This window comes from Lissotriton vulgaris, chromosome 2_1 (assembly GCF_964263255.1).
Source record: "Lissotriton vulgaris chromosome 2_1, aLisVul1.2, whole genome shotgun sequence".
In the NCBI taxonomy this organism is placed as follows: Eukaryota; Metazoa; Chordata; class Amphibia; order Caudata; family Salamandridae; genus Lissotriton; species Lissotriton vulgaris.
In genome coordinates, this window is record NC_141687.1 from 1250368039 (window position 1) to 1250389083 (window position 21045).

The following is a 21045-nucleotide window of genomic DNA, read 5'->3' on the forward strand; positions in this document are numbered from 1 at the left end:
ATACCAGCCTCCCTAAGCCTTTGGACAAGAATGGGATGGGATACAGTGTCAAAGGCGGCACTAAGGTCCAAAAGGACCAGTGCCGCCGTTTGACCGGCATCTAGTACAGAGCGGAGATGTTCAACCATATATAGGAGTGCCGTCTCTGTACTGTGTCCAGGTCTAAAGCCATTCTGTGTGGGATCCAATAGTTGAGCTGAAGTCAGATGTTTCGATAAAAGATTATTCACATGGGCCTCTGTGATCTTTGCCACCCATGGAAGGAGAGAGATTGGTCGATAGCTCTCCGGCTTCGATGGATCCAGTCCTGGTTTTTTTATAATAGGCATAACACAGGCGGCTTTCCAGGCAGGCGGAACTGAACCGATAGTTAGGGATTGCTCCACAAGATGACGAATGGGAGGAAGGCAGAGGGGCGCTGAGTCCACAAACTGGGCTGGTCTTAAAGGGTCATCTGGCGAGCCAGATTTAACCTTGGTCACCAAGAGGTTAAACTCTGATTCTGATGGTATGGGAAGAGTTGCCAAGCCTAGACAAGTACGAGGTGTTATGATTGTACTATCCAGGTCAACTTTGGGAAAAGAGCGATAGATAGCGCTGACTTTTTCCACAAAGAAACTGTCCAGACCCTCACAGTGAGCAAGGGAACAGATCTCGTTATTAGGGAGTCTGTTCACTGTGAACTCCTTCAGGACTTTAAAAACCAGCTTGGAAGGGTTGGAGCTTGCCTGAAATTCCCGTGCATAATAATCAGCTCGGGCCCGGCAGACGGCTCTATGGTACACCTTGACCTTCGCCAGGTAGAAAACTTTTAGGTCTTTCTCATATCTCTTCCTCCAAGCTCTTTCGGCTTGGCGACAGGTAGCTTTTAATCTCCTGAGGTCCTCCGAGTACCAAGGGTTAGACTGGGAGGAACGGTTCCTGCTCCAGGTAGCTGGTATCAGTAGGTCAAGCACTCGAACAATCCAGGCGCAAAAGGTGTGATACCCAGTATCACTGGGTGGGTAAAAGGGCATAATATCCGCCAAAACTTAGTAGGACGAGAATCCTATGTATTAGTTTTCGTTTATTCAACGTTGAAGGATACAGTGTTCCAAAATATTGTGCACCTAATCTTTGTTTCCTTGAAAATTGTTCTGCAAACTTTCATTAAACAATGTCGGAAAACGGCGACAACAACGCAACCGGTGGAGCTGCAATAAATGCGAACCAACCAGGTATAGATGTTACAGGGTTTAATGAAAATGACCCTGCTATAATCATCCCGGCAAATATAAGGAAAACCATAACTATAACAGCTATAGAAAATGGGGTATCATCGAGAGGTGGTAAAGTTATATTTGTGATAGAGGCACATGAATATCGGCAGACAGAGGTATTCTATTCATGGATTACTTAGCAAATCCTGTAACACTGGAGTTCCACTACTACAAAGCAGAGGAACCTCCAGCGGAATACTTTCCTTTCGAGGACGTTGATATTCCACTAACTTACCAAGACCATCAGCTCTGGTTTAATGGCGCCCTAAAACATCAAAATCACATTACCAGGCTCGGTCCACTAGGTAGACCAGGAGCTACATGGCCGGTACTAGCCAGCTATACACCACATCCTGACATTGAAGAAATGTCAGATAGAGAACTTTTAGCTCAGCTAAAACAATTAACAAAAGCATATAGACAATTGGTTCAATTGACAATTGACAGTCCAACCTGCAGCCTGAAGTTAAAAGAAACAGATATAGCAGACCAACCATATGAACTTGCTAGAATTATTGAAAAATCATATGAAGAATTAGGTAGAGATAGTTTGGGTGGAAAACCATTGAAGCCCCAACTAACTGAAAATCCTGAAAAAAACATTTATTTAGAATAATCTCACTACTCCAAAGAAGAAGTGGGAGAGTAATAAACAATCTCTTCCTAGAGAAAAATATTCTCAACCCAGAGGAAGGTCTCCCCAGCAGAGAGACAAGTCTCCCCAAAGGGAGCCCTCTGAAAAGAGATATTATCTTAGGAATAGGGATAATTTGAAAAAACCTGATAGATATCAAGATAATGATACACGTCCCTCTCGATCTTTTCAGACTTCTTCGCAGAAATCTGAAAGAAGAGGACGGTCAGAACACAATGAAGAACGCGTCAAGTCCAAAGACAAGGAACCCGTTCACCAAAGTAAAAAAGCTCAATTTTCCAAAAAGAAGGTAGCAAGCATAAAAATCAGACATGCCGAGGATCTTGAGGACACAACTCAAGAACGGGGAGTGGGCTCAGACAATGCTAGACAGTGCAGCAGAAGTAACCATAGTCGCAAGATCCTGAAGGATCATCTGGAGACAGTGGACTTGAATGAATGCATTCAGGTTGAAACTGCAGACACCAGGGTTAGTGTACCCCATAGTTTATATGAAGTAACTCTCCGGATGGAGGGGGACATAACTAGAAAAATAAGAGCACTCTTTTGGGAGAAGCTCTCTAAGGGCTATGACATTCTTCTAGCTGAACAAGACTGGCCACCTGAATTTGTCAGGGAGTGCCCACATGGCGAAGAGATAATTATGGCAGCCTTCTCTAATTACATTCCAATTCATAAAAAATATACATATGCCAGAAAATGGGCAGTAGCCCAAGCTCCAGCATTATATAAAAATCACGCAGGATGGGATGAGGATTCTCCTCACCATAAAATCCAGTTAAAAAACCAGCCCACTGCACAAAGGCAGTACCCAGTTAAGCAAGAAGCTAAAAAACAGGTCAGGGAGATTTTAAATCAACTTGAATACCAAGGGGTGATTGAAACATGCACCTCGTCTATGAACAATCCTTTGTTTCCTGTATCCAAACCAGACAATTCATATCATCTAGTTTTGGATTACAGACATTTAAACTCTTGTTGCAAAACATTTGCAGTACAAAATTCACACAGTGCAGCACTGATGAATAACATAGTGCGCAAAAAAAATAAAACGACATTAGATATTTCAAATGGATTTTTCAGTCAAAATATTGCACCGGAAAGCAGGCATTTGACCGCTTTCTCAATTTTGGGGACACAACGACAATTTTGTCGTCCCCCCCAAGGATTCAAGAATAGCCCAGGGTTATTTTCAGCAAGAGTAATGAAGTTACTCCAAACGTACGATGATGAGGCATTATCTTATGTCGATGACATCCATCTTACAGATGACGACTTGGACAAGCACTTGAAAAGAGTGAACACCATAATACTTGGGTTCGCTTATAAGGGGTATAAATTCAATTTAAAAAAATCAAGAATTGCCCACCTCAATGTCATATTCTTGGGATATGAGCTATCAAGTGAAGGCAAAAGCCTAGCAGTAAACTTTCTAGAGAAATGTGTGCTGCTCCAACCTCCTAAAACGCTGAAAAACTTAGTCAATTCTAGGTTTCCTGAATTTTGGAAGAACTTATGTTTTGAATAACGCAGAGAGGGTTAGACCTCTCTACGAATTAATCAAACCTTATTTTAAACCAACACATTGGACTCAAACACACACAGAAATTTTGCGTTCAGTCCAAACAGACATGTTAGCAAAAACTAAACTAGACACGCACGAAAACGTGCGCAACCTTGTAATCCGAATCATCCCAGGAAGATGTGGATTCACGTACCTAACCTTTAATGAAGGAGAAACGGTACCAATAGCTTACAAATCACACTTGTACACACAAGCAGAAATGAAGTACACTTCTACAGAGACAATTCTGACAGCGGTTCAAACTGCTGTAGCAAAAGAGAGAGCTCTCGCGCAGGGTAAACGCATAATGATCGTTACACCTGTACCTTGCTTAGAGGCAGTGACAAGGGCAAGCATTCCTAATTTGAAAGCTTTACATCCAAGATGGATACAATGGGTTAACTCTCTTGCTGCAACAGACTTTCAATACTTTTTTTACCCTAGTCTAAAGACACAAGAATTTCTCCAATATGAACACGAATGTCCTCTGCCGACCGAAATTCTTCCTCTTGAACATTATAGCTGTATAATATATACAGATGGATTAGCACAGCCCGCAATTGGGGATAAACAAGCCTATAGTGCTGTGTGCGCAATTGTTAAAGGTCGCTGGCACGAAGGCAAATTTAGACCTATGGTCACAAAAACTCAATCACTCGGAGACTGTACAGTTCAGCGAGCTGAACTACAGGCTTTCAAGATGGCGCTTGAAAATACTGATCGCGAATTTCCCACACTTATAGTGTGCGATTCGTATTACTGCGTCCAATCTTACAATGAGTATCTGGAGAACTGGGTTCAAAACGGATTCAAAGACGCTAAAGGTGGCACAATCAAGCATAAGTTGCTTTGGGAACAAGTAGTTCTTTTACAGAAAGAACTACAAAAGACTCATGTGATTCATACACTGAGGCATCAGCGTGATAGCGTTCACGTTGCAGGGAATTCATTGGCTGATGAAGCCGCGAAGGTAGCTGTGCAAACGGCTTCCGTAGCTACAATTAAACGCTCAAAAAGAACGATAGATGGTGAAACGCTATTAGCAGTAAAAGCCTCAATGGATGGCAATCATGCAGAGTTACCTCTAAACTATCCACTCGGTAATACATATATAATTGATGCAAACTCCGTTCCTTTTGCTCAAATCCCTGGAGTGGGGGACAGAGTAATTCCAAACAGGAAGCGGAGAGCTTACTTGATTCAAGAAGCACATATGGGAGAGGGTCTGAGACATCAAGGGATTTTGAAATCTTTAATAGAGTTAGAAAAGATGTACTGGTGGCTGAGGCTGGGAGGTGATGTATACTATTTTGCAATTAATTGCCCAGACTGCAACAGAGATCGCAGTAATGAACTGCCCCAGACAACAAAGAAAACTCTCAAAGTAAAAACGACAAATCTTTTTCATGAACTTGAAAAAATATATCTGGTCTCACCATGGACTGAATTTTGGATTGGTTTAGGTGCATTTTTCCACCTGCTCTGGCTAATATTGGTTTTAAGCCTGGGACAAATGATAGATGGAAAATACAGTACAATAGACACAGCAAGTCAGAAAATCAACTTGGTCCTAAAACCGCACAAATCATCACATGTTGAAAAAAGAGAACTGTCATCAGTAAACATCACAGCCATCCCCCTATACCAGGTGGTATAGCATGGGATAGAACTGATTATGATATCTATGGCCCGGTAGAGATGATGAGGATTCCAAATCAGTTCAAGGTTTCTTTGAATGACTTTGTAACACCCAGCACATTCTCTGATGATTGGGACTTTGAGACAATTAATAATATGATGTCAGATTTAGAAATGTCTGCGAAATATACTGAACATGACTATTTAGAAGGGTCATCAGACTATGAACAAATGTATTGTTTTAACCATTTTGGTCATCACTATTTGCACAAATCTGCAAGCCCTAGAAATGTTTTTATGTATAATCAATGGGAACATTGTCCAACACCACAAAAAGGCAGCTCTAAAACATTTTATGAAAAGTTTCCTTACTTCTCAGGGTTTAATGTTACAGATCCAGAAACGTTTTATTTCAAAAATGTAAATAAGACAGGATTGAAAACAATGTTGACAAATAACAAACAAATTTATTCTGCAAACCTTTATGCTAAGTTGTCCACATTGGGTTACGACTTCTGGAAAGACAACATCAAGACAAAAACTGTCTGGGGCACAAATGAATGGCAGGTACAAGGTTTGAAAGCTTTATTCAGAGCCTGCATTATAACTGAATGAATAATGTTTTTAAATGACACTGTGCAACAAACCTCTTGTCTTGGCATAGCAAAAATAAAAGATTTAAATAAACCGTCTATACCAAAGCCCATACCTAAAAATAACAAAACCACATAAGGGGAGATAGACGTACAATATGTTTTCAAATTGATCAGAACTAGTACTAATTGGAAAAAATGGTTATTCTGGCACACAGACACCAATAACTGTCAAGATAGATTCCTGAAAAAAAACACAGGGTTTAATTCTTAACAGGCCAGATCCAAGATACTCCCAGAGACAACATCCAGGGATAGTAACAACATATAGTGTAGGAAACTATGCCTTGAATGGCTGAAAACTTCTACACTTCCATAAATTAAACAACATTTGACTTTACTTAAAGAAAGCAATGATTTGCGAGATTTCTTATTGGGACCTCGCAAACCACAGCAAAAACGTTTCATATACACCGGTATATATGCTGCGTACAACGAAGCTTGGAAAGTAACACAATTAGAAACTGCAGAAAGAATACGAGAAATTGATCGTATTAACTTGGAGAAAGCCCTCTCTGTAGTGGACAATGGGTTAACTACTCTGTCCTCCAGAATATATTCATTGGACAGCATTGTATCCTCTGCAATTGACATAATGGAAAAAGACTTGCTAATGTTACAACATGTCCAGTCTCAATTACGTTCTATAATGCAGCTAGGCTGGACATTACAAAATCTGCGTTCAGGCCTCGTGCCATGTAGGCTTATCAACACAACGTCATTGTTTACTGGGTTTAACCTTACAGATAAACAAATCTCTTTGGCACAAAGAGGAGCAGACTATACGGTGATGAGCATTGAAAAACTGGAAAGATTACCATTGACAGTTTCTGAGAAACCTGTAATAGAATGGATAATTCATGGCACCATCATGATTCCAGTGACGATTTTCAGATTTCATTATTGTCTACAGCATATACCAGAAGGCCTGTATGAAAGGTTGGTTAAAGAATACATTAAGTCAACATGGACTTTACCATATACACACAAATGTTGGAATAAGGGGAAAGAAGTATTCCTTAGTGGGAAAAAAAATTCACTAAGTGGTACACTTCTGTGCCAGGGTATTAATTTACACAGAGTCTGCAATGGTTCTGCTAATAACCTTTCATGCCACCTGCAAGGTACTCCCTCCACACTGATAGAACCCGTTTTCAGGCAGCTATCCAATGACAGTTTCGTTATGTTGAATGATCACAGCTGCTGTGGAATGGTGCCAGGAAAAGTTTATCTGGTTAGTGTGTCGTCCATGGTCACTTGTTGTATGCAAGTATTGTATCCAACTCGCAAGTCAGACAGTAAGACGGCAATATGGCCTTCACTGAATATCTCTTCTATACGAATTAATACTTTAAGCAGACTAAAGTCTAATCTTTTGCAAAACTCTGTGCCACTGACATCTTCAAAAGAAACGTATAATCTGCAAGTTGCAAGGACATTTGCAGAGATACATGCATTATTATCAACAAAGTGCCCTGTACATTTCGCAGAAATGTTAACTCAAATCTTAAACATGTCTGCCCCGCCAATCGACCAGGCTCGGAGGGATGACTGCAGAGTTCCACGCCTCTGCCTAGTCTGCCGTGACTCGTGACCCATGACCCCGCCTCTGTAATGGCGATCGTGATCTAGAGACGCGGAGACGCTGGAGGACTGCAGCTACAGGGAAAAAACCGGGAGCCTCTAGCTGAAAAGAATACACAGTCTCACTTGTGTAACACGGTGCGGAGAGAATCAGGAAATCAAGAAGAAATGCCCCGAGAGAGATGATGCCTCGCTGATTTAGTCTGCTTTTCTGTCGGGAGTTCGGTCCGAGTTAGGACATACTGCTCATCTGTGTCTTTTGAAGGTGAGCGCAGGAGTGTTCTTATCAGTGGGCCAGACACGGAGCTTTTCAACAGAGCTGCCTGATGGGTGTTCGGTCCGCTAATCGGCAATGTTTGAGGTGGTTGTAAGCGGACAGATACGGAGCAGATACTAAGCTTATTGAGGCTGTGCTAGCTGACTGATTTTCCACGAAAGAAAGGAGGAGGTGTAAATCTGAGGGTGGCTCCCAGGTGCAGCTAGCAGAGTTTGGTCTACTAGAAACGATCAATATACCTAAAAAAAAAAACTAAAAAAAACAAACAATTCTTTGGTTCTTTGGGACTCTGTGGATCTGAGTGGAGTCCCTCTGAGTTAACTGTTTGGGATCATTGGGGCTGCAACGGATTGCTGAAGATCAAGCTTTAAAAACCCTTTTTTTTTTTTTTTTTTTTCTTCTTTCATCCTAAAAACGAACTCAAAAAAAAAAAAAATAAAGCTCTGAGCTAACTGTGGGGATAATTTTGGATCATTTGGATTGCTGGAGATCAAGTGTTAAAAACTTTTTCTATCCTAAAAAAAAAAAAAACTAAAAGGAAGGGAAAGAAGAAAAAAAGGAAAAGGGGAGTGTACTTCTCTAAAAATGGGCAAACTTTTGAAGGATGACGACGCAGTTAAACTCAGCAAAGTGGAAGCGGCTGCCCGACAGAAAGCCAAAACTCGTCTCGCTCTGGCTAAAAAAGCTGCACGCAAAGCTGCTTGTGAGAAAAATAAAGACATCAATAGGGAGGGTGTGGGGAGCCCTGTAGCTGTAGCTGATGATACAACACCTGAATCTTCAGATGAGGAACCGCCCTCCTCCTCTACCCCCCTACAGCATAAAGAACAGCATATAGAACAACAAGAACAGCAAGAAGCAGCAACAGAGGGGGACAAGACGAATGATATTAATGCAGCAGATTTACTTGCACAGTCACAGGCAGAAAAGGAAGTCCACCCTCAAACTCTCAACCCCTCACCAGCATTGGTAACAACAGCGCCTCAGGTGGTAGAAGAGAGGAGAAACAGCAGGAAGGGAGGAAAGGAGGTGAGAGACTTTCCACTGTTTGCAAAAAGAACAACTCCGAAATCTCTCCTTCCTAATTCTTCACAACTCCTTTTGGTCTCCCTCACTTTGGATCCCCCAGCCTCTAATGCTCTATCTAAGGGTCCTGACATGACAGTATCTCCACCTCAAACTCAGCTTTCTACAGTAAATGTAGCAAATGAAGCGGCAAGTGATGGGGGGAGTATATATGATACAACTCCCGGGAGCAGGAGCGGAAGAATATTAGGACCCGACTCTAGCCTTCTCGACAAGGAGGCAAGATCAGAGGTAAAATTCCAGCTAGATATTCGTGAGATGCTCAATCTAATTCTCGACGAGATCCGTGAAATAAAAAATAATCAGCGCACGGAACTTGCTGCTATTCACGCCAGAATAGATAAGCTGGAGGAGTTAACACTGGCGCTGCCCAACAGGGTTTTGGAAGCTGAGTCAAGGATTGCTGTCCTGGAAGATCAGATGAATCTGGTATCAGGAGAGACTAAAGAGGCTACAAAGAAGAGGATTATAATGGAGAATAAACTCGAGGAGTTGAAGAACCATTCTCGCAGATCCAACCTGAGGATCGTAGGGGTTCCAGAAGGAACAGAAGGATCCGACACAGTACAATGGGTTAACTCATTTATACAGAAAGTAGTTCTACCAGACTTTGAAGGAGACTTAACGATAACAAGAGCCCACAGAGTACCGGCTCAGCGTTTTGCGAACTCTCCATTCCCTAGAACTATCCTTCTAAATTTTGCGGATTTCAGGATTAAGGAACGGATACTCTCTAAGGCATATCAACAACGCCAGTTTTCTGTTTCCGAAACCACAAAATGCAGGATTTTCTCGGATATGACAGCAACTGCAGCCAAAAGAAGGAAAGAGTTTGTAAAATTGCTGCAGTTGTTTAAAGCTAATGGTGCTCAGGCCTCGATTGCGCAGCAATCAAAGCTGAAGGTTCTCGATAAGGGAAAATTCTTTCTATTTACTGATTTAGAAGAGGCACAGACCCTGCTTAATGAGATATCTACAAGGGCCTAGGCTCAATGGCTTGGCTTAACTGTATGTTAACGGAATGTTAAATATGAGGAATCTAATGTTATAATGTTAATCTAGTTAAAAGGGAAAAAAAGGGAAAAAGAGTATGGAAAAAATTCAGGCGGGTGTTCCTGGGTCAAGGGTCACACTAGGGTGTAACAAGAAGACACCCGTAGAGGAAATAAGGGGTGGGATGTGGGCAGTGTGGACGGGGAGGGGTTTCCCACATCCCTGGGGGGGTCCTGGGTGGGGGGGGGAGTGAAAGCAGAAAAAAAAATACAAGCTCAGTAGGTTTTCTATTCTTAACATGGGTTGGTACAGAAGAGGTTTCAGAACATCATAGCTTCGTCAATGAGATTTAACTTGTGCAATATCCTGTCCATTAATGCAAATGGGCTGCTAAATAAACAGAAATACAGAGCTCTTTTAAAATGGGTAATTGCCTTTAAACCCCATGTGGTCTTCCTCCAGGAGACGCACCTGAAATCGAACTCTCCAAAGTTGTTTCTACCTAGATATTTTTCCTATGGGTTTTTTTCCTCAGCTGGGGTCGCCCAGAGGGGTGTCGCTATTTATTTCTCTAGGAATCTACCCTGGGAAATTTTGCAAATGCAAAGAGACTCTAAAGGTAGATGGCTTTGGGTTACAGCAAAATTGTTGGGAAAAGTATTCAATTTTGTAAATTATTATGGCCCAATTTTTGATGACACCTCGGCCCTGACTGAAATTAGTGAAATACTAAGGGGCACTGCTGGGCAAATTATAATAGGAGGTGATTTCAATTATATCCAGGATTTAAAGAGGGACACCTCAAACAAGAATAAGAAACAACTAAAACCAAAGACTAAAGGGGTGTTAGAGGCTTTTATGTCAGAATATCAATTGCGGGACTCCTGGCATTCCCTAAACCCCAATCTAGAGTCTTACACGTGCTATTCTAATAGGTTCCACACAGCCTCTAGAATAGATTTTTTTTTATCCTCAAGATCACTCCAAATTTCCAACGCATTGATAGGCTGTAATCCCTTTTCAGATCATGGGAGGATTGAGGTAGAACTAATACTAGAGGGTACGACAGGGGAGCGATCTAGGTGGCAGTTGGATCGTACCCTGTTACAGAACATGACATGGGTTGAGGGTTTTAAAGATTGGATAAGGGAATTTTTTTTAGTAAATAAGGACTCAGCAGAGCCTTTTGCAGTATGGGGGGCATTCAAAGCAGCAGCCCGGGGACAGATTATAGCATTTTCTTGCAATAAAGCAAATGACCGAAAAAGAAAGATTTCTGCCCTTCAGTGTGCTGCTGAGAATGAGTATACATTGAAACTGAATCAAAAACCTAATAACTGGGAACAAGCTAAAGCATTGCTTAGGGACTTCTTCATCCTGGAAGAGATAAATAGCTCAAAAGCCTTTCAACAAAAGCTATATGAAGACAGTCAATTCATGGGTAAGCTGCTGGCAAATTCGATCAGGAAAAAACAAGAGTCGTCCATCATTTTAAAAATCCAAGACCCGTCAGGTGGAATAGATACTCGAAGTGAGGGAATCGCGAAAATATTCCTTGATCATTACGAGAGAATATACTCTACTGATATTCAAGTGGAGGAAATATTGATCAGGGAATACTTTGATAATTTAAATATCCCCAAAATTTCCAACTTCAGATCTAATCAAATAGGCTGTGATATAAGTCATCTGGAAATTCAGAATAGTATAAAAGCCACAGCGGGAGCAAAGGCCTCAGGGATAGATGGATTCCCAATCGAATTTTATAAGGTTTTTTTGAAGGAATTAGAAGATCCCTTGAAACATTTATTTAATTATATTAGACTAGGTGGTAGGGTTCCCTCAGAGTTTAAAGAGTCCACAATTATTAGTTTTGTTAAGAAAGGCAAGAATCCGGAGGACGTAAATTCCTATAGACCAATTAGTCTATTAAACTCTGATTATAAGGTTTTCATGAAAATTTGGGCTCAAAGATTCGTGTTGGCAGCCCAGGAGGTAATACATCAAGACCAAATGGGTTTTATAGCCGGTCGTAGTATGGCTGCCAACACAGAATATTTAATACAGGCACTAGATTATTTTAATATTAATTCAATTTCTGCATGCATTCTTATGATTGATGCAGAAAAAGCATTTGATTTAGTCAACTGGTCAGCGTTATTTTTTTCTTTGGGTTATTTTGGATTCCCCGCCCCTATTATTAACATGTTACAAAATATCTATGAAGGGGCATCAGCCCAGGTGATAATAAATGCCAAGCAAGCTGGGAAGATTAAAATAAAACGGGGTACTAGACAAGGTTGCCCCTTATCACCCCTGCTTTTCACCTTTTTTATCGAACCCCTGGTAATAAAAATAAGAAATAATGAAGCAATATCTTCCCCAATTGCTGGAATGTCGAAGTTAAAATTATTTGCCGACGACATCATCCTTTACATGGCTCTGAAAAAAAAAAAAAAAAAAAAAAAAAAAAAATCTTAAACATGTCTGATACCAGTGGCATCGCACATGTATTTAAGACGATTTTTTCGGGACTGTTAGCACCATTTGAAGCAGTCTTCGGCATTTTTCCAAATTTCGTGCACTCTGTGTTCGGCGGCCTGCCTCTCATCTTGGGACTCGTAGCAGGAATACTATTTTTATTTCTTCTGCTCCGATATGGCAAGCCCAGTAACCGGCGATACCCAGAACCTCATGGAACAAACGGTCCGTGCCCAGAGGTATCGTGAGAGAATAACACAGATTCTCGGCTTGGCATGTTTAAGAGATCTGAATACGACATGACTTCTCTCGTTCAGACCAATCTGGCAAGATTGCATCTTAGCTGTTCTACGATGCCTGCTTTGCGGAGAGGAATGCGTGTTAGACATTTGTCTTACACTTCCATCAGTCCTGCCATCGGACGTCGACGCCTGGCTAGGTCCTGTAACTGCTCATGCATTGTGTTGTCCCCAACGGCTACAGGTCCTGATGACGGCATTCATTGAGATATCACCGGTAAGTCTAACTGAGGGTGAGGTACGAGAAACACCAGGCACACAGGTACTATCTGATATGACCATTGCTAACGCGGCAACAAGCGCTGACGGCAATGCTTCTCATCTATGCACATTTGATCTGCTAGATCAAGTGGTTCCACTTTCATCTACTGTGGTAGACGATTTCTTTGCCAGCCTAGACGACCTGATGTTTTCTCCCAGTCCCGGACTGACCATAGAGGGCACCGGGCAATCCCCCGGTGCGCTGCACGGGTGGGGGCCGGTTTAGGGCCCCTGGGGGCCATTTTTGTTACAGGTCCGTTTTTGCAGCATAGCTGCATAATCGGCCCTGTACCAAAATCGGCCGAAAACCGGCCCTCACAAAGAGCTTGGCGGCACCTCCAACCATCCCCTGCCCCGAGTGGGGAGGGGGGAGGGGGGAGGGGCGCGGCCGAGCACTTTGCCAGGGCCGGTTGTGGTTCTCAGTCCGGCCCTGTTTTGTATTAACACCGAGAATAACTTTTGAATCATGCACACAGTGTTCTCTGAACTCTGAAATTCTGCCTTCATTTTTCAAAACAAAGACTTCTAACATTAGAAACTCTATTTTTCACAACAAATTGAATTTTTTCTCTCTTTCCAAAACATTGAACTTTTGGCACAGACTAATCTGCTTAAAGTAGAACTATTCCTGGAGAACAAGTCATTTTTTGAAGACTGACTAAAAGAACTATTTAGCCTCGTCCCTATTAATAGAAAGATTGCTATGACATGTTATGAAATGATCTCGACTTTTCTTCTGTATTTAAGAGACGTTTTCATAAATGTAATCTCATGATTCTTTTCAAATTGCATAAATTAGACTAAAGACTGTATGCTTAGAAATGTTTCCCTTAAGTATATTGTGTACTGTAGAAAATGCTAAAAGTATTTTTTCTGCATACCCAGTTCAAATGCATTTTATGTATTGGGGTGGGATTGTAAACACTAGCTTTAGATATGTTCACTGCTTGCTAGGTTACCTTTATTGAACTTAAGACCATGGAGTGGGTGTTGTAAATGAATCTCGGTCCCTAGTATAAATTTCCCGATTCATGCCCTTATATAGGTATACTTTAACATTTCCTTATATAGGCATGGAAATCATTACCATATTTGGCCTAAACCATACAGCCCAAATACGGCATGGATACTTCCACTAAGCTCCAAGAATTAACAACGTTTTCTTGGAAAAACCCGCCTTCCTTCAGCAACCCGGGACTTCCCCCTGCTTGAATATTAAGTTCTCCTAGAACTCCCGGCGTTTTCCAAGAAATGAGCCTTTGAGTGACGGTATTAGGTCCAAACATGCACCAAACTCGGCACCTTCAAGGTATAAATATGCCTTGATTTGCCTAAACAAACACACAGTGGTTTGGAGCAGATCGACTATCTACTTGCCCGACGCCCTGCAGCAGCAAGTGCCGAAAAAAGCCGACCCTCCAGCAGACGCACTGCGAGACTCTGTCATTTCTCCTGCCGAGAAATCCAGCTCCAGTGTTTCTAGGATACCCTTGCGGGTATCTGGGAAATTGAGTCCCGAGAACGAGATACAAGACCTCCTTCATTCTCGAACCAAAGGTACGGAGCTGATTAGACCTCTTAGAGAATTATTGAAATCACATTCCCGACAGAGAACTCCTAAAACTTAAGCTACTCCTCTTATACTTCTTCCCTCATACTAGACATAGGTTAGGTACACCGGGGTAGGCATATTTAGAAGCACCAGTTGAGTACTTTTAGTCATCCTTTTATCCCTGTAGGTATTTTATGTATTTTATACATTTTATGCACTTTATGGCTTAGAAACCATATCATGCTTTTACAGTACTACTTTATAATACTGTTTGTATTATATGCATTGTACTTCATAGTAAGCTTTACTATTGTAGCAGTTCATTTTCAATGCCTGAGAAAGAAGACTATTCAATAAATTCCTTTTTATTGAAAACGCTCGTCTCTCTATTCTTCTTGCACCTCTGGTGAAACTACGCATGCACGATTGACTGAGTGAAATAGTTATCTATTGTTTCCGCAACTCTAGAAATTTGATTTCTTATTCTTGGTAAACAAAGTTGTCATGTTTTATGCATTTGTCAGAAACTAATCCCTTCTTGTTTATTCGAGAAAGTTTCTAGTGACCTCTGAGCTAGCTGGCACTCACAATTAAGTCTAATATAACCGGTAGAGACCTAGTAGACCTCAGTCCTACTTCTAAGCTACAGGATATATTATTCCAATGCGCAGAGCCTATTGGGAATATAGGAACTACACTACAGTTTAATTTGTGTCACTGCGGTAAACAGCCAAAAGTCCAGAGGGGCCACAAGTGACCCGAAAAAATGTAAAATACCTCAGTTTTTTAAAGCATCACAAATGCTTGTCACAGATAATGTTCTCACCGCAAACGTTCCACACCTTCCGCCGGTACCACTGCCTGGCTCCACATAAAATAGTGTGCATTCCCCAGCAGTAAAAAATATCGAGAGAAGATAGGCGCCTTTTGGCAGAAAACCTCCTTAAATGGAACACATTCCTCATAACCAGAGCTGTCACTGTCGACATAAAAGGCACGAAGACGCAGTGTGCTGTAATCTCCAATCCAGTGCACACGTATTGTTTCATAAAGAACATGCCGAAGGTTTCCATGTCAGATGACTCTTGTAAAACAAATTGAAACCTTTCGGGGCTAACGCTTTTTCATAAAAGTTCCACAGTACCTCGTAAGCGACCACAGGCAGTTTTAAATGTAGTGCAGAAGAATGTTTCAAAGCTCAATTAGATTGAAAAGCATAGACTCGCATTATTTTTCATTTTGAAAGTACTCCAAAATTTCTCAGCATGTGAAGCATGTCCAGGCCGGAGCTGTCTGCTGACAAGGACACTAGTGGAGCTGGCACTCCTGGAGCTTCATTGTTATTGCTTTATTCTTCGTTTCTGTAGGTTTCCTTGGTTTCTCCATGTCCATACCATAGACAGTTTCTTTAAATCAAGTAGTATGCGTGGGTTTGGATCCCATCCTTGCCGCCAAAATATGTTGTATCTTATCAGACGTAGCTGAGTTGTATTGTAAGTGTTTCTTTATTAAGTTAATGTTGCAGGTTGGCATTCAAGTACAATTAGTTGGTTTCCATGTACATCAGCCCTTCAGCCTGGTAATCTGTATATTACAGCCTCACCAGGAGCAGCCTGCCTGCTGCTTAGCCCATCTTCCTACTGTCACCACTCATCCCACAGGCACCCAAACACTCCCAGCATCACAAACACACCAACATTCCACTCTCAACACTCACACTGGCTGGGCAGCAGGGAGATAGGTAAACTGGTGGGTTACATATAATTAAATAAGCAGGATAAAACAGAAGGGGTCAAATAAATTTGGGGCCCGCTCGTAGTCCCCATTCCAAGCCGAAAACCTGCAATTGCACGGTGCAGGCGTGAGAATATTGGCTCGTAATGGAAATTCTGGCCCTGGTATTCCCATGCCTCGTCGGCCATACATCTTTTAAATTGCCCCTCAATCTGTGAGGGAAATTTCTGGAAATGGCTGAATAATACATAGCACTGTCTAACTATGTTGAAAAATGCAAATGCAGATTTGTCTTATTTTATGAATTTACAGATACAAGCACTATGAACGCTGGGCGACGGCCAATAACTTTTCAGTGGAGAATATTATTAATGACGGAACTACCACCTATGAGGCCAGACTTGGGGCAGTTGCTGATTTGGAACTTGTGATATCATGCAAGAGGTTGGATGATGATATTATGGTGGTGAGTTCAAATCTATCTCTCTTTATTCATATTCCTTCATGATAAAACACCATTCTTTCTCATTCTGTAGATTTTGCAAGAACAAAAATATAGGAAGTCTTTGGGAATTGTTGCGAAGATAGTGGAGTGGGCCACAGTTCACCCAGAGAGTTAGGAACTGACACATACATTTTCACTAGTACAGGGCAGTTTTTCGTGAAATTTCCATTCATTGAACAGTGCAAAACATTTTCAGTAGTTAACCAGTAAAAATATAGCACATTTGTAATGGTTAGATGAAGCAAGTGTAGTTTTGTACAATTCAATTGGTGCCTTGGTTGGTGCTGCATTGTCCTGCACCAGTGCCAGTTTATGTAATGTTGCAGTTGAAGTCCTCTGAATTCACGTTTCAGTCTTGCAAGGGCCACTAAGAACCTGATTATGAGCTGGTTATACAGGGACGGTATTTACTGTACCATGTTGATACCAGCTGCAGTAAACACCAATTATTCTGAGTTTGTCATGGCAGTGAAAATAATTGTTTTCCAGTAAGCATGTTGTTTGGAGAAAGTATGGCAATACAAACATATTTTGTTATTTATTAATTCAGCACAAAGATCAAATCCCATACGCTTGCCATACTAGAGGGGACCCTTCTGGGTCATCATGCTCTTGATTGCAGGTTACAATGGAATGTCCTTTAGAATTTTATAGTTCAGTTCACCCATAAGGTAGTAGAGCGATTAAGATCAGCTGCTCCTAGGGTTGACTCCCCCTATAGGGCAATCCTGCAGTGCCAGAAGGGCTTTTCTGGAAGGTCAGTGTTTGAACCTACTATTGGCTGGTTTTTACTGTTGATATTACCACAAAGGTTTCTTGCAGCAAACACAAATGCCTGCAATCCCCCATTTCTTGCAAAACATCTGTACAGTACAGCATGTCTTTACATGTTCAAAGCTGCCTCAAATGTGGGCACGTTTTTAGGGATCTGGTTCGCTAATGGTGGACATTCTAATATTTTTTCTGCCCGGGTCTATTTTCTGACTCAGTCCCACCCTGACTACTCAGTATAGCGAGAAGAAATAATAAGACCTGATTCAACCAGGAGTGTTTTGTCCTGAAAAAAGAAAAGGCTAGACAGCTGCACAAAAAAAGGAAAGTAAGGCAATCCGCTAATGTGCACTGAATATCTGGACGTTAAATCTAAGTATATAAGACTGATTGGTGGAAGAAAGGTCCAATATTTTAAACACAACAGGGAAATAATCAGTGATATAATAAAACATGCTATTATTATGAGATAATTTTGGTGTATTGCAAACATTATAATACGTAGTCCCTGAATCCATGTTGGTTTCTTTTCTTGGTCAGCTTTATTGGAATTTGGACTCTAAAACTGTTAGTAACAAGCATTAACAATGCAACGGTCTTGCCTTTGCAAACGTTAGAGCTATTGGCATTGTAAATGTCAAACGTTTTATTTATGTGTTGGTTTTGAAAACAGATAAATAAATGGCATTGTCATTTACAATGCAAATAGCTTAATCTCTCGAAAATGCGAGACCTATTGCACACACATACACACACACACACAGCCACACACATACACAGAGAGCCACTCACACACACAAAGCCACACACACAGACACAGAGACACACAGACACACACACACACACAGAGACACACACATAGACACACACACACACAGACACACACACACAGACGCACACACACACAGAAACCCACACACACAGAGACCCACACACAGAGCCACGCACACAGAGCCACGCACACAAACAGAGCCACACAAGCACACACACATAGCCACACAAGCACACACACAGAGCCACACAAGCATACACACAGAGCCACACACACAGAGAGACACACACACAGAGAGCCACACACACACACACACAGAGCCACACACACAGCCGAGGCCTAAACAAGCAGTCAACAACATTTGTTTCCTTAAGCCAGCAAAGGGAAGCAAATGCGTCTCTAGCCACATAAAATGCAGATGGCAGACTGCGTTTTTTCCTTTCCCCAGATCTTGGGAGCTGTGCGCAGTGAGAGTTCTCAAGATCAGGAAGTGCTGCAGGCTGCAACAGACACAGGCATTTTCCTCCCAGCTGGGACATGCACTTCCCGGAGTCACACTTCCTCTCACTCCCAGACCCTCCCAACATCCTGTCAGCCTTGCGCAACATCCGAGAGCTTCACCATCCCTTTCATGACACATGGTCAGCAGCGGTCTCTTGAGGTCTGAGGGCATCCGTGTATCATGGAACACCACAGAAAACAAGGGGATTCCAGTGAAAGGCTGGGCACGGGAGGGGCGCAATTAAGGCAACAAGCCAATTCCCCTCATGGTGCAACACATGCCCACCTACAGTAGGTGCAATCATGGAAAAGCACAGGCTAAATCTTAAAGATGTGGGCATAGTTTGCCAGCCCCCATCACTTGAGTTCTGGGAGTATTAATCAAAGATGAGCCCGTCCATGAACCCTTCAGGTTCCATACCATCTACCACCCGCCTGGTAATTGCTCTTCCTTCATGGAGGAATTCATCGACTTCATTAGTGACCAATATTCACAGAGCGACAAGCAGATCTTCCTAGGTGATTTCAATCTCCACTGGGGCTCTTTGGAAGACTCGCCTGCCAACAAGCTTGCAACCTTTCTTTCCGCTAACGATCTTGCACAACACTGCTCGGAAATTACACATGCCAAGGGCTCAATTCTGGACCTTGTGATTTCCAAATCAGACCAGATTACCACTGCTTCACCCATCCGTGTGGACTTGTCTGACCATTTCCTCATTCCCTTCTGTTTTCACCTCTCTCACCTTTTAACTCTCCGCCAACCCAAAAGAGCCTCTACGTGGTTCCGCAACACAAAAATCATTGATCTTGAGACTCTATGTGATTCTGCTATGCAGTCTCTTCCTAGTCTAGACCCCAATATGGATGTCAACGATCTCACTCCCCTTTGACTCTCAATCCTCGCAGTCAAAATCGACAAGGTTGCTCCACTCCAAAGCAAAAGGAAAAGACCCACCCCATCAGCTCCTTGGTTCAACAAAGCTCTCTATGACGTAAGGAAAAACCTTAGAATCTTGAAGAAGCACTGGAGACAATCTCCATCCACCCCCAACCTCTCTCTTTTACGTTCAGCAAGATCCATATACCACAAACACATCTTCCCGGAAAAAACATCACATTTCAGATCCCTCCTCGATTCAGCTAAAAACAGACCCAAAAAGATTTTCAACAAGAATTTAAAAGTACCCCATGCTTTGCGAGGAACCTGTTTTACCGCGTCCAGCGGCTCGCACGCATCCATCCCATCCTATCTTTGTCATTGTACGAAGCACTTTTGTTACTTGGTAGCGATTACTCACCGTTTTGGGTAGGTTCAAGCTGCACAATTGGATAAACATGTTTCCTAAAAGTGCAGGTCTAAGAAGCCCTCTTGCTAGGTGCACTCAGTGTCTCCAAGGAGCCCCTGGCTGCGGCCTGCTCCTCCGGATCTCTGAGGGAGTATGTGGTTTGCGGCTGCAGAGCCTTTCTGGTGGTGTGTTTACACGTGTTGGGAGGCTGCCAGGTGTTTACCTTCCTGCGGCTGCTCGCTCCCTCCTAATGTCTTGTAGTGACGTCTGGGTGGGGGGGGGGCTGCTGGGGCAGTCTCCCCGAGGGGGTCATGCTTGTAGAGGGAGGCACGGCCCGCCAGCATGCCGTAGAAACAAATAACCAGGCAAGTTCTTGGGATTGCTTCATCTCGGCAACGATTCGGGAAAGATGGAAAGGCACCAGACCGCATCTTACAGCCTTTGTGTAAACTGGCTATTTAAACTGCTCTTATTTTTGACGCATCGTTTAGAATTCTGAGGCTGTGCTTTAAATAAACGCATGGCAAGAGCTCCGTTTGTTTAATATTATAGACTTTCTACATGTTCTCTCATACGACCACGAGTAAACCTCAACGTGACCCTCTTCCTGGTCCTTGAAGATGCAAAAGCCACAACAGGGATAAGAGAGAGCGTCCCCCCCTCCCCCGGGCCGTACTCAGCCAGTGGAAGGGCAGGGACGGCAGGGAGGACGGCTCACACTGTCTGTAAGCCTCGTCCTTTTCAGACTGGGGTCATGTTTTTCACTGACAACGTCACAGTTAGAACAAAACAAAAAAACACGCCCCCCAGTCCGAAAAAGACAGGGTTTAGAGCGAGAGAATGACGACACTGAGACCTCTTCTCCAATGGTTGGCCACCGTTTAGGAGGCCAGCCAATGGAGAAGAGGGGTGGGGTTTACACTCGCTACTCTGACATTAAGTCTCGCTGGCGAAACTGCGCATGTGCGCAGCCTACGACAGTCTCAACCTAAAAAGGATGAAAAGTATGTAGCAGAGCTAGTTTTAATGGATCTAATGAAGGAAGTGATAAGAAAAGTAATCTTGTTAATGAAATATTTTAGGACGGGAGGTCCAGGTATTATCCTGGCAGTTGCAGCGAATGGTAATCCTGTATGGTGGGATTTGGTGCTGTCTCCTCTTTTGGTGGGTC

General features: G+C 42.5%; 1 protein-coding gene across 1 annotated transcript in view; it reads left to right on the forward strand.

The window, feature by feature from the left end:
• The window catches only part of LOC147732447 (uncharacterized), an 899668-nt gene that overhangs the window by 250751 nt on the left and 627872 nt on the right, over positions 1-21045 (forward strand). The window contains exon 4 of the mRNA XM_086956972.1: positions 16349-16502. Within this exon, the coding sequence (XP_086813098.1) occupies positions 16349-16502 (154 nt within the window). The remainder of the gene's footprint in view (positions 1-16348; positions 16503-21045) is intronic.